General features: G+C 39.1%; 1 protein-coding gene across 18 annotated transcripts in view; it reads left to right on the top strand.

Annotated features, from left to right (window-relative positions):
* CMKLR2 (chemerin chemokine-like receptor 2) overlaps nucleotides 1-14,219 on the top strand; it is a 55,341-nt gene that overhangs the window by 16,684 nt on the left and 24,438 nt on the right. For 6 of the 18 annotated variants that reach the window (XM_043445424.1, XM_043445428.1, XM_043445421.1 and 3 more), the window contains one exon: nucleotides 4,156-4,232. The exons of 4 other annotated variants lie outside the window; for them this stretch is intronic. Coding sequence is in view for 4 of the 14 variants with exons in the window: in XM_043445416.1 (XP_043301351.1) it covers nucleotides 9,030-9,092 (63 nt within the window). In the remaining 10 variants the exon portion in view is untranslated. Of the gene's footprint in view, nucleotides 1-4,155; nucleotides 4,233-8,878; nucleotides 9,093-11,808; nucleotides 11,929-14,219 lie in introns of those variants that run through there. 8 more of the 18 variants (XM_043445416.1, XM_043445418.1, XM_043445419.1 and 5 more) reach the window with 4 other exon arrangements.

Below are 14,219 nucleotides of genomic sequence, written 5' to 3' on the forward strand. Positions count from 1 at the left end.
TCTGGATTACATCAAAGCACATAGTGAGGAGGGACTGGTAGGGAAGAAGGTAGTTTACCCAGGGCCTTATTAGACAGAAAGAAGACAGGCAGGGAAGGCTGGAGAAGGGGATGTAGAAGGAAAAGTCAACTCTACATAAACACCCGAATGGGTTTAGTTATCTCAGAGAATAGGGCAGGGCAGGGCAGGTCTCTGGGCTGATCTCATAGAACTGAAATTTCTTGGGTGGCCGCTGGGACTTCTCTTCATCCTGCTTTGGTGAGGCAAATGGTGTATCCTCAGGATGAGGAAGGCATCCTGTGATCTCCAGCTGCAGCGCTGACCAGGCAAAGTGCCATGTCTAGCCAATTATTTTGAAGTTTGGGGGTGGCTAGAACATTGGCTTGGTTCCCTTTCTCTGAGTAGGGGCTGAAGGGATTAAGAGGCCTCAGTCTGACGGCAAAAAAAGAGAAAGCAAGAGAGATAAAACGAAAGCTGTACATATTTGAATGATGTGTTAATGTCCTGGCTGTGTAAAACAATTGTACTAAGCTTCCAACAGTCACATCAAGGGCCTGGCTTTAACATACCGTTCTTAAACAGAGCAGATACGAATGAAGGGTGAAGGGAAAAGAGTCTGAGATCCCTAAATTTAGGAAGAATTTGCTTCAGCAGTACAAAAGTGGTGGTATCAGGATTTTCTCTCCTTCAGCCCTTCCCTGCTTGCCTGGTATTAGACTTCAACCAAGCCCTCGACCCCACCTCACCCCTTCCTCTAAATGAGTCCTAATGTTTCCTTCCTCTAAATGTGTCCCCCTGTCCTAATGTTTAGTGGTATCATTACCCTAGGAGTGGAAGGTAAATTTAGATTGTGGAAATTCATGGCCAGAAAGAAAGTTTATAGACACTTTTTAAAACACCTTACCAAAAAAAATAATAAAATAAAACACCTTACCACATCCCTACCTCCCTCTTCCTACTTTCATTTGTCCTCCCAAGGTTAGGCTGATATTGTTCGAATAAAGACCTATTAAAAGACCTGATTTTTTTTTTTAAAAACGGGTAAATCATGACTCACATACAGATATAAAGTTAACCTGTTTCAAAGACTTTTACTTAACTCATTAATTAATGATACAATCAGTTAAGACATTCAGTTCAGTTCAGTTCAGTCGCTCAGTCGTGTCCAACTCTTTGTGACCCCATGAATCAAAGCACACCAGGCCTCCCTGTCCATCACCAACTCCCGGAGTTTACTCAAACCCATGTCCATCAAGTCGGTGATGCCATCCAGCATCCTCTGTTGTCCCCTTCTCCTCCTGCCCCCAATCTTTCCCAGCATCAGGGTCTTTTCCAATGAGTCAACTCTTTGCATCAGGTGGCCAAAGTACTGGAGTTTCAGCTTCAGCATCAGTCCTTCCAATGAACACCCAGGACTGATCTCCTTTAGGATGGACTGGGTAGATCTCCTTGCAGTCCAAGGGACTCTCAAGAGTCTTCTCTAACACCACAGTTCAATAGCATCAATTCTTCAGTGCTCAGCTTTCTTCACAGTCCAACTCTCATATCCATACATGACCACTGGAAAAACTATAGCCTTGACCAGACGGACCTTTGTTGGCAAAGTAATGTCTCTGCTTTTAAATATGCTATCTAGATTGGTCATAACTTTCCTTCCAAGGAGTAAGTGTCTTTTAATTTTATGGCTGCAATCACCATCTGCAGTGATTTTGGAGCCCAAAAAATAAAGTCTGATATTGTTTCCACTGTCTCCCATCTATTTCCCATGAAGTGATGGGACCAGATGCCATGATCTTAGTTTTCTGAATGTTAAGCTTTAAGCCAACTTTTTCACTCTCCTCTTTCACTTTCATCAAGAGGCTCTTTAGTTCCTCTTCACTTTCTGCCATAAGGGTGGTGTCATCTGCATATCTGAGGTTATTGATATTTCTCCCGGCAATCTTGATTCCAGCTTGTGCTTCTTCCAGCCCAACGTTTCTCATGATGTACTCTGCGTATAAGTTAAATAAGTAGGGTGACAATATACAGCCTTGATGTACTCCTTTTCCTATTTGGAACAAGTCTGTTGTTCCATGTACATTATAATGGGTTAAAAGGAGAATTCAAAGTCTCACACATGTATGGTATAGACCATTAGGACTGTTGAAATGGATTTATAAACAGTTGCAAAATTGGTCAATATTTATAGGACAATAATCGATTGCATTTCACTAGACACAATTCATTTGTATTTCTCTGGAGGAGATTATTTGCATTATGAAAAGTTGTCTATAACTTTCATAAAAACTTTCATGATTGTAAAATACACAAAAGATAATGACAAGTGGGGAAAACCTGAAATAAAGCCCCACCATAAATCATATTTTTCAAGATGTCTAAATATCATAAATCATGTCTGACAGTGTACCTCTGTATTAAGACCACTTGTACTTACTGATTTTATCTCCAGTGTTCCACCTCAGTATGTCAAGAAGTTGAGGAGTATGGTCCTTTTTGAACAGTATGATAACACATCACTTTGAAAACACTTTAGAAAATTTGCTGATCTCATTTAAAAGGATAATTTTAGGTTGGTGGTTTTAGTCGCAAAGTTGTGTCCAACTCTTGCGACCCCATGTACTGTAGCCCGCCAGGCTCCTCTGTGCATGGGATTCTCCAGGCAAGAATACTGGAGTGGGTTGCCATTTTTAGGTTACTCCATGTAAAATAACTAATTACAAATTTAAACAAATTATTTTGAATAAAAGTTGCCTAGGGAGCAAGCAGCTTTTTAGATTTGAAAATGAGAAAGAGGGTGTTGGACAGGAAACTAAAGATGAAAAATTGAAGTCTCTTAATGATACTTCGCTTGACATTCTCTGTTTCTAAACTGGAAGTAGGAACAGTAAGGCTAGAAGAGCAGAATATAAAGCCTGCCCTGAGACAACAGCAGTGTATGCCTCTGGGGGACACTTTAGCCCCTGTTAACCACCAGCACCATCAGCCCCAGTGGTCTGCAAGGAAGTGGGGATCATGAGAAAGCGTTTGTCTCATGGTTAACACCTCCACCCAGGCCCAGGTGGGAAAACATTCAAATAGGACAAAACGGATCCCCCCCGGCTGCTGTGCCCTTTTCCCACATCTGTTTAGCTTCCTCTTGGATCTTGCTCCAGTCCTGATTTCTGCATTCTGATTCATGGCTTTTCAGTCTCCTGCATCTTTATTCATTTCTGGTCTTGTGGAGTATTGACCATTTGTTAATAAACAAGCTACATGCTTTGATGTGTTGGCTTCATATAGCCTCCTGACTTTGTTCCTCCTCGTGTAGTGGAGCATTGGTTTTCCTAGCTTCAAGTCAGCTCAAAATTGTGTGGTGGTGGGTCCTCTCCTCCTAAGCCCTTAGTTGCCATTGTCCTTTTTTCCTCAAGGTCACCCTGTACCTGAGCGCCCCAACAGGTTTGCATTCAAAAGGCTCTTTGCTGCCCCCTCCAGGAACCCAGAAGCACTACCTCAAACTACTTTTTTTTTCAGTTTAGCTTCACCCAGATTAACTACTTGGCTGTTGAAATAATCACCGAATTCCGATTCTCTCAATTTACAGTAAGAAAGAAAAAGTAAGCAAAAACAGTAAAACGAGGTTCTTTTTTGGCCATAATTATAGGAGCGGATGTGTAGTAAGTAGAATGATTCATTTATACCGAAATTCCCAGGTGGCACAAGTGGTGAAGAACCCTCCTGCCAATGCAGGAGACATAAGAGATGAGGGTTCAATCCCTGGTTTGGGAAAATCCCCTGGAGAAGGGAATGGCAACCTAATCCAGTATTCTTGCCTGGAGAATCCCATGGACAGAGGAGCCTGGTGGGCTATAGTCCACACAGTCGCAGAGTCAGACATGACTGACGTGACTTAGCAAACACGCACCAAAATTATATATATTTTAGATCTTCCTCAGTTGTTACCTTAACAGATATTCACTGAGCATAGTCCATGTTCTAGGAATTTATCTAGCAAGTAAGGGTATAGTAGAAAATTTAAAAAGACAAAGTTTTGGTACTCAGAGTTTACTAATAGGGTTTCTTAGAGTGAGAATGTAAATAATTAATGATTTACAGAGTTCTGCTTTACAGAGGGGGAAAGTTTGCATCTAATTGGTATGCTAATCCGTGTTCTCTAAGTTAATCACAGATAGAGTGACCAGAAAACTCACGACAGCAACCTGAAATAAAAGCATAATCTTGCAAGCCTTAAAGAGGTAAGCCATAGCATATATCTTGGACTGTATTTCCTTTCTCAATTTTCATTATGAAAAATTTTAACATTCAGAGTTGAAAGAATAGGACAGAAAACAAACCATATGCTTGTAACCTAAGTTAGTTGCATAATGTTTTGCTTTAGCTGGTTAATCTGTAATTATGTATAATTTCTTATTTGAAATTAATTTCAAGCATACAAAGTTGCAAGAAAAATAAAAAGAATCTTCTCATATTCCCTTTCCCTAGATTTACTAACTTTTAAACTTTTGGTCCATTTGCCTTTTTTTTTTCGGTCACTCTGCTTGGGCTCTGAGGTTTTAGTTCCCCAACAAAGGATCAACCACAGCCCTGGGCAGTGAGAGCACAGAGTCCTAACCACTGGCCCCTCCCTGCCCCATTTGCTTTCACTATACTCTATGTATGTGTATATGTTGTTTTTCTGAATCTCTTGAAAAGAAGTTGCATACATTACGTCCCCTTTCCCCTATATTTTTCAGTGCCTATTTCTTAAGAACAAGGACATTCTGCTACATAACCACTGTACATTTACCAATTACAGTAAATTTAAAATTTATGCTGTATTTTTGGCACAATGGTAAAGAATACACCTGCCAATGCAGGAGGTGCAAGAGATACAGGTTCGATCCCTGGGTTGGGAAGATTCCCTGGAGAAAGAAATGGCAACCTGCTCCAGCATTCTTGCCTGGAAAATTCCATGGACAGAGGAGTCTGGTGGTCTATAGTTCAGGGGATAGCAAAGAGTCGGACTCGACTGGGTGACTGAGTGTACACACACACATAGTTGATTTATAATGTGTTAGTTTCTGGTATAGAGTAAAGTGATTCAGTTATACATATATATGCATTCTTTTTTATATATTTTCCATTATGGTTTATCACAGGGTATTGAATATAGTTCTCTGTGCTATACAGTAGGACCTTGATGTTTATCCATTCTATGTGTAATAGTTTTAAGGCAATCCTCTTTTAAATCTAATCTATAATCCATATTCTAGTTTTGTCAATTGATCTAGCAGTGTTCTTTCTGGCTTTTTATTTTGCTCCAGTACAAGATGCAGGCCAGCATCACATATCTCATTAAAATTGTCATGTTTTAATGACAGTCTGTTTTAATCCAGAACATTTACACAGCCTTTTTTGACTTTGATGACATGGGCATTTTTAACGAAAACAGAACTTGGAAAAAAAAAAAAAAGTTCTTCATTTGGAGTTTGTCTGGTACCCATGTTGTGTTTCAGATTCAGTTCTCCTAGAAGAAAATTTGAATGGTCTTCTAGTTTAAGACGGAGTTTACCGGTCAGATGTTTACTAGGTTGTGCCCTTAGAATCAACATCTATGTGTGGAATGGGAGGTGGAGGGGGGGCATGGGGAGCAACACAACCAGGCAGAGGGAGAGATCAAGCTGTAAGGTAGAACTGACAACCGTATTGGACTCTCGCTGGACCTCTGAAGCTAGAATGGACTCATCAGAATCACCCTTCACTGGTCCAAGGTGACCAGGCCTTCCTACTTCCACCTTAATCATTGCTGGCAACTGGCTACTCTAGGAGGGTAGGGCCTTGGGCCAAAGGCCTGTACGTAGTAGCAGCAAGTCTCTGAAGGGCTGTTTTTTTATAGATGGGGGCACTCTCTTGGCAGCTCTTCCAGGAGTGAGGGCAACAAGTTTGTCCTTATAGAGGGATCTGGAGAATGCATTTCCATTCACCACATTTCACGATTAAAATAGGATTTTTTCACTCCTATCTGGATGATTGCTATGTATGTGTATACATATATATGTACATTTTCTTTTTTAAATGGGCTATGATCCATAGTGTCACAAAGAACCAGACACAACTGAAGTGACTTAGCACGCATGCATGCACTTAGTTGATTTACAAGGTTGAGTTACAATAATTTCTTCTATACAGAAAAATGACCCAGTTATACATATACTTTTTAACATTCTTTTCCATTATGGTTTATCCTAGTGCTATATATATTTTTTTCTGAATCTTTTGGAAGTTAGATTGTAGACTTCAGCCCTAAAAACTTCAGCATTTACCTAGAATAAAGAAGATTGTCCTACAAAGCAATATCATTAACATACCTAAGAAAATGAATAAAATATCTTAATGATATTCAATTCATATTAAAATTCCCCCCATTATTCTCAAAATATCTTTTATAGCTTTTTAAAATCAGTATCTAATCAATCATATTAAATCTCTAATCATATTAAACTCCCTTTCCCCCTTTTCTCTTTTTAACTAGAATAATCACTCTTTTTCTGTGACAAAGCCATTCTAAGGAGACTGGGTCTGATGTCTTGAAGAAACTTCCTATTTTTGAGTGTTTTTTGTTTTTTTTTTCAAATTTGAAAGTCATAAGACTTAATGTTGCAAGAACTGAGGATGTTGCTTTTTCTTAGATGATTTTAAGTATTAATACAGATGAAATAATTTTTAAAGATGTGGACTATCTTTGTTGGTGAAGGACAGGTAAGCCTCACATGCTGCAGTCCATCCAGTTCAGTTAAGTTGCTCAGTCATGTCCAACTCTTTGCGACCCCATGGACTGTAGTACTCCAGCCTTCCCTATCCATCACCAACTCCTGGAGCTTGCTCAAACTCATGTCCATCAAATCAGTGATGCCATCCAACCATCTCATCCTCTGTCATCCCCTTCTCCTCCCTCCTTCAATCTTTCCCAGCATCAGGGTCTTTTCCAATGAGTCAGTTCTTCCCATCAGGTGACCAAAGTACTGGAGCTTCAGCTTCAGCATCAGTCCTTCCAATGAATATTCAAAACTGATTTCCTTTAGTTGACTGGTTGGATCTCCTTGCAGTCCAAGGGACTCTCAAGAGTCTTCTCCAACACTCCAGTTCAAAAGCATCAATTCTTCGGCACTCAGCTTTTGTTATAGTCCAACTCTCACATCCATACATGACTACTGGAAAAACCATAGCTTTGACTAGATGGACCTTTGTTGGCAAAGTAATGTCTCTGCTTTTTAATATGCTGTCTAGGTTGGGCATAGCTTTTCTTCCAAGGAGCAAGCATCTTTTAATTTCATGGCTGTAGTCACCATCGGCAGTGATTTTGGAGCCCAAAAAAATAGTCTCTCACTGTTTCCATTGTTTCCCCATCTGTTTGCCATGAAGTGATGGGACCAGATGCCATGATCTTAGTTTTTTTAATGTTGAGTGAGTTTTAAGCCAGCTTTTTCACTCTCCTCTTTCACTTTCATCAAGAGGCTCTTTATTTCTTCTTCACTTTGTGCCATAAGGGTGGTATCATCTATATATCTGAGGTTATTGATATTTCTCCCAACAATCTTGATTCCAGCTTGTGCTGCATCCAGCCTGGCATTTCTCATGATGTACTCCGCATATAAGCTAAATAAGCAGGGTGACAATATACAGCGTTGACGTACTCCTTTCAGTCCATGGGGTCACAAACAGTTAGACACGACTGAGTGACTGAACAACAATAATCTTTTTTAGAATAATAATTGAAGGCCTACTTTTATATCCATTATTAATTAAGGAGAGTCAAAGAGAAGTAAAGAGATAAAATGGTTTTTATACCATTTTTATTACATTTTTACAAAATTTAGTCAATATTTGTGCACAGGTGTGTTTGTGTGTGAAAACATAACTAGAGTCTATTTAACTTTCACATCTTCTCTAAAAAAAGTAAAGCAAAATAAAAAACCACTTAGTATTTCTGTAATTTTTTAAAACAGGAAATGACTCATTATCTCACCCTATCATATTATATTGTTTCATAATCATATTACTAAAGCTTTTTAGTCCTTTCATCTTAGGACTCATTATAAACAGCTCTTATCCTCTTAAAATATTATGATTCATTCATTATAACAGATTAAGAAAGATATGAGACAGAAGAATGTTTTCAGGTTATTTCCAAACAAGTTTTTTACCTAATGTCTTTCAATTGAGCTAGTTATGAATTTTCTAATGGAAAATAAGTCTATTTCTGCTAGGTGTTTGTCAGAATACTTGCAAAATTTGTCAGTGCCACCATCTTGGCAGCTAACAAGAATACTTTCCTGTCTCCTCCTTCTTTTCTCCTTCTATTTTTAACAGAAAGAATTTACTGTTAAACCTATATTTTTACCCAAACTAAGATATATCCTATAAAAACTAAAAGAAGTGGGAAACCTAAATATAAAACTAAATGTTTAATGTTATGAATAGGATAAGACATCATAGACAGCAGGTCAATTTTGCCTATTTCGAGCTAATCTATTTTGGTTCAGCACCATTCTTTGAGTCCTATTATGTTTAGGTTCCTGTACTGGACTGTACAGTCCCTGCACTGTGTGGGTCACAAATTTTATTAATTCATTTATTTATTCATTCCATTTTTATAGTCTCTAGCACTAAAGCAAGTTTAGGAAAGAGAAGGAGATGGTGGGAAAATATATGTTTTTCCATAGAGATTTATTAAGTGGTTATTCCTCTTCATCGATTTCATAAGCTGAATTTTTAAAAGTACACCATGCTGTTTCAGTCACATGGTTTCCATACATACAAAATATGCCAATTCAAACTCCCTATCCAGGTGACATGAGCAAAATCGTGGAGCAAGGATCTCAGCAAATTCTCTCTTTCACAGAAGCAGTAATAAACTGGCAAAATGGTCAGAATCAAATTTTTCAGAACTCTGGAAGTTACCCAAAGACTTGCAACAATCTGGGGAGTGTTTGTCAAAGAGAAGGAGGAGGAAAAATGAGAGGAGGAAAAACAACTCAATCTCAGTAAAAGAAATGAGTTTTGTGTCTTTACAAAAAAAAATTTTTTTTAAATTTTTTGGCCACACCGCTCAGCAGGTAAGATCCTAGTTCCCTAACCAGGAATCAAACCCATTCTCCCTGCATTTGAAGCATGGTTTCTTAACCACTGGACCAACAGGGAAGTCCCTCTATGGCATTTTTAACTTTCCCTAGTCCCATCTCATACTCTCCTGCTTTATGATATTCTTGAAAACCAACAGCCTGCATTCAGGGTGAAGAACAGCAGCCTGAGAGCCAAGGGAAGGAACAGAAAGGGGCTGGAGCTCTTTCAAAACTTCATCCCCAGAGAATTATTGTATGGCCTGTCTGTTGGATAGGAATTTTCCCTGGAAAATTCCACTTGCTGGGTGATTTATTTGACTTAACTCAGAGTTCATTCAGCGTGAAAATTTTTTTCCCCATAGGCATTTTTCAAAAAAAATTACAGGCAGTTACTTAACTTTGCAGCTGCCTGAGGTGATGGATACCAGTTGGGTGAAAACATTAGCCTAACCGAAAAATTAAAAACTGGGAATGAGATATACAGAGGGTCTTTTTGAAGCTTCTGAATCAAGAAGGCCACATGCATGTATGGATTGTGCTCATGCCCAAGGCTCTGTCCACTGCCAAGAAAGACTTGAAAAGGCTCTAAGCTCTCACCTCTCGATGACCTTAAGATTCTGTGTAAGGGAGGTGAAGGCTAAGGCAGAGCTGAAAAATGCACCCCGCTCCCAACACGCACATAGAGCCTCTCACCAAAAGCTGGGATACTTGTTGGTTCTAGGCATTTAAGGAAATTTCCAGGTCCTGAAACTCTGAGTTGATATATATTAGATCTTCTTCAGTCCTCATTTTTAGGCTTTCATATCTTGCATATCATCATCTTTCTATGCTACATTTTGGATAACTTCTTCAGATGTGTCTTCTAGTTTACATTCTCCCTTCACATGGGTATAAACTACAATTTTGTGCATCCATTAAATTAAATTTCAAGGTTAACTCTGTAATTTCTAAAAGTTCTACTTGATTTATTTATTTTTTGGCCATGCCGTGTGGGTTCTTAGCTCCCCAACCAAGGTTGGAACCCATGCCTCTGCATTGGGAGCTCCGAGTCTTAACCACAGGACCACCAGGGAAGTCCCTCTATTGGATTCTTTGTAAAACTTTCTTTTCCAAAAGTCAATATTCTGCCTAAAATTCGAGTGGTGATGGGTGCTTCTGTCCTTTGTATTCAGTGTTTTAAGATGTTCTTGTAAATTTCTGTTTTCTTGTGTATGAGATGGAAGGACTAGAGTAGATTATCTCTATTATCTTATCTCACTGCAAGGACTATGATTCTATGGTTTTTAGTTACCATGACTCCAACCACTTTCAAAGAAATCAAAGAATTGAAACTGATCTGTAAGGGAAGAGAACTCTCATTCCACAAACAATAATGGAAAAAGAAAAGTAACAGAAATGACAACCAGATATTTGGGGGTGAATATGGGATATAAGAAAATTGTTTCCCTTCATTGTACATCACATATGAAAGAACTGTATAGTCTTTTCTCTTTACCCTCCATGCTACCCTATCCATCTTAAACACTTAGCAGGAAAAAGTAAATTAAAAAACACATAAAACACTTAGAGACAGCACCACATATATGCACTGATGGATAGAAGACCATGGCTAAGCCACAGAATCAGCTGTACATCCTGACCCATAGCCAGGAGAGCCATCAAACTATACCAAGTATAACATTAGAGTAACCAAAACCTGAAGCTTCAGGGTTGGCAGAACTTTAGATGTTAAGTCCAGTCACGTTTGTGATGTCAGAAAAACCTTCAGGTTATTGTTGTCTCATTAAACATCTCTTAAGAATGAGATCTGCCCCATAATCTGACAAAACTTTGTACTAGACTGAAAGCTCACTGGCTTCATTTCATTACTATTTACCATAGTTTCACCGGGGCCTTGAACACATGGGAGGTACTCAGAAAATACCTATTAAATGAACAAATGCCACTTTTAACAGCTATTTATAATCTTAAGAAAGTTTTGCCTTATATTGAGTTAAAATATCTCTTTCCCTCATAGTCTTAGCTTTACCCTCTGACCAGATAAAATATTTCCCGCCTCTGCATGAAAAAAATGTTACTCTGCTCTTTCTTTTCCAGAATAAATAGCTAGAACCAGGTCACCCAACACTCCTCCCATGATGTCATTTTAAGCTTTCCCTTCATCCTGTTCCCTCTCTTCTGGATATGTTCCAGTGTATCCTTCTTCATAAATTTAATTTCCAGGAAAGAACACAGTACCTCCAGGTGCATGCTGACAACTCAAGCAGAGTTGGACAAATACTCCCTCAATTCAATCAAAACAGCCAAGGGCAAATTCACTCCCCCTTCTGTTTTTCTAAACTGCAAAGCATCCCTTCCTTGACTTTTATTAAGCTCATGGTCAAGAAGAAAGCTTGTGCTAGGCAGAAATTTAGCATGTCCAGAGGTCAGAAGAGGTCACCCAAGGGCACTGATCTCAGTATATTTGGTGAATGGTGCCTATCCCATGGAAATGCAGGTGAAGGGGGTTGAGGGGAAACCTTCTGGGTGCGTCACATCTACCCCCTGCTCATGGATGGCGAAAAGGCACGGAATAAACCATTAGTTCATAGGTATGTATCTCTTTAATGTAGGCTTACCAAATCCATTTTAGGGAAGTAATTCAGGTCCTGTGACTGCTGTCTAAGCACATCACAGCTGGGAAAACCTGTCTGAGAAGATGATTTGCTTTGTGCTGTAACTGGCATAAAGTTCAGTGCAGGTATTGCTTAACAAGTGACTTCTGGAGTGAAAGAAGATAGGTAAATTCTAAAGGACATTCTGGACACTGTCTTTCAGCCCCATTTTCCAGGTCAGTATGGTGGAATTAGACTTTTTTAGAAGCAGTAGAATAACCATTCTGACTATCTCTCTAGAACCTTAAAAACTTTATGTTGAATACAAGCAACACTAAAGTGTTTTAGACTCAAGGTATCTATGGTAACTATTAATGTGACTGTTCTTAAGTGTCACTGAAGTGGAACTTAGGAATGCCAAGGTTTTTTCTTTTAATAAATAGTCACATGAGTTATTAAACATAGTTTCAGGGAATCAGACTTTAGACTTGAAGTAGTTTGTCTGACTTTATCTTGTTAGAGAAAATCTGTGATTTGCAGAGAAGAGAGAGGAAGTTGTTCTAAAACTAGAATTTTTAAAAAGAGATTTTATTGCATCAAGGGTATCAAGTGGTTTGCTACTGAGTTTCATCCAAGTTCCTTGTCTAGAAATATACTGCCTACATTTTGTTCATTTAATACATATATTGTGTTATTTGTATAGGTGCCCAGATATTTTCTGACTGCTTCCTTGTGCTTGAGTACTTGGAGAAGTACTTTGCTTTTGAATTATCCAAAGTACAGACCATCCCCGACTTACAATGATTCAACTTATGATTTTTTGACTTTACAATTGTGTGAAAGTGATACACATTCAGCAGAAATTCTACTTCCAATTTTTTTCAAGATTTCTTTTAATGTTATTTTTATTTTTTAATTGGGCTCTGCCAGGCCTCTGTTGCAGCATCCAGGATCTTCGATCTTTGCTGTGGCACATGGGGTCCTTTAGTTGGAGCATAGAAGCTCCTAGTTGCAACATATGGGATCCAGTTCCCCGACCAGGCGCCCTCTGCTGGACTATGTCTTAGCCACTGGACCACCAGCGACGTCCCTGTACTTTGAATTTTGAATTTTGATCTTTTCCCAGCTAGCAGTGTATAGTGTATGATATGCTGCTATACTCTGTTGTGATGTTGGGCAGCGGCAGCAGCCTCAGCTCCCAGGCAGCCAAGTGATCTCCAGGGTAAACAACTGATAAGGCCACTCTGTGCCCAGACAACCATCTGTTTTTCACTCTCAGCGTAGTATTCAGAACATTACATGAGCTATTCAACACTTTATTATAAAATGGGCTTTGTGTTAGATGATTTTGCCCAGCTGTAGGCTAAGTGTTCTGAGCATGTTTTTAAGGTCAGCTGGCTAAGCTGTGATGTTCCTAAGGATACGTGTATCATATGCATTTTTGACTTATAGTATTTTCAAGTTACGATGGGTTTCCCTGGTGGCTCAGACAGTAAGGAATCTGCCTGCAGTGTCAGAGACCCAGGTTCAATCTCTGCATGGGAAAGATCCCCTGGAGAAGGGAATGGCTACCCACTCCAGTATTCTTGCCTGGAGAATTCCATGGACAGAGGAGCCTGGTGGGCTACAGCCCGTGGGGTTGCAAAGAGTTGGACACAACTGAACGACTAACACTTTCACTTTGTCACCATCAGGATATAAACCTGATCAAGGAAGATCTGTACTGAGATCATATATGCCTGCATATACCAGATATATGCCTATGTCTTTCTCATGAACCACCATACTAATGACCTTGAGAAGGTCACTTTTATTTTCCTGAAGTACCAGAGGCAAGGTGTTTCTGAGGCAAGATGAGTAATACTAAATATAAAAGAAACGAATTAGATATATTAAAATTATCTACTGAATATTTTTACTGTGTTCAGAACCAGTTTGCAAAATAACGTAGCTGAGGTCTCAAAAGTGGTTCTTGGGACTTCCCTGGTGGTCCAGTGGCTAAGACTCCAAGGTTCCAATGCAGCAAGCCCAGGTTTGACCCCTGGTCAGGCAACTAGATCCCACATGCTGCAATGAAGAGTTCAAATGCCAGACTAAAGATCCCATATGCTGCAAATAAGACTCAGTGCAGGCAAAAAAAAAATATATATATATATATATATATATATATTTAAAGTGGTTCTTGCCTCGATTTTCTACCACTGGTCAGAGAGTAAGTAAATGTCAAAAATGGCCATAACTTAAAATGAGCTAAGAATAAGGAAAACAGCTCTCAAAATAAAATCATATGTTTTATCAGTATCTTCCTACCTCCCTTGTCTTTCCCCTCTTGCCTTCCTCCCTCCCTCCCTTCCTTCCTTCATTTGTCAAGGAAAAAAGAGGAGGAAATAAAAAGGAATATGGGCTATGTGAACGAATACTGTCTCTCCCTACTTTCTAATTATGCAAACTTAAATACCGTATGAAGATCTAGTTAGGAAGGGGAAGTCTCATGTCTTCTGCGGTTCTATGACAATTTCAGGCACGG

The sequence above is a fragment of the Cervus canadensis genome, chromosome 24 (genome assembly GCF_019320065.1).
Source record: "Cervus canadensis isolate Bull #8, Minnesota chromosome 24, ASM1932006v1, whole genome shotgun sequence".
Classification (NCBI taxonomy): Eukaryota; Metazoa; Chordata; class Mammalia; order Artiodactyla; family Cervidae; genus Cervus; species Cervus canadensis.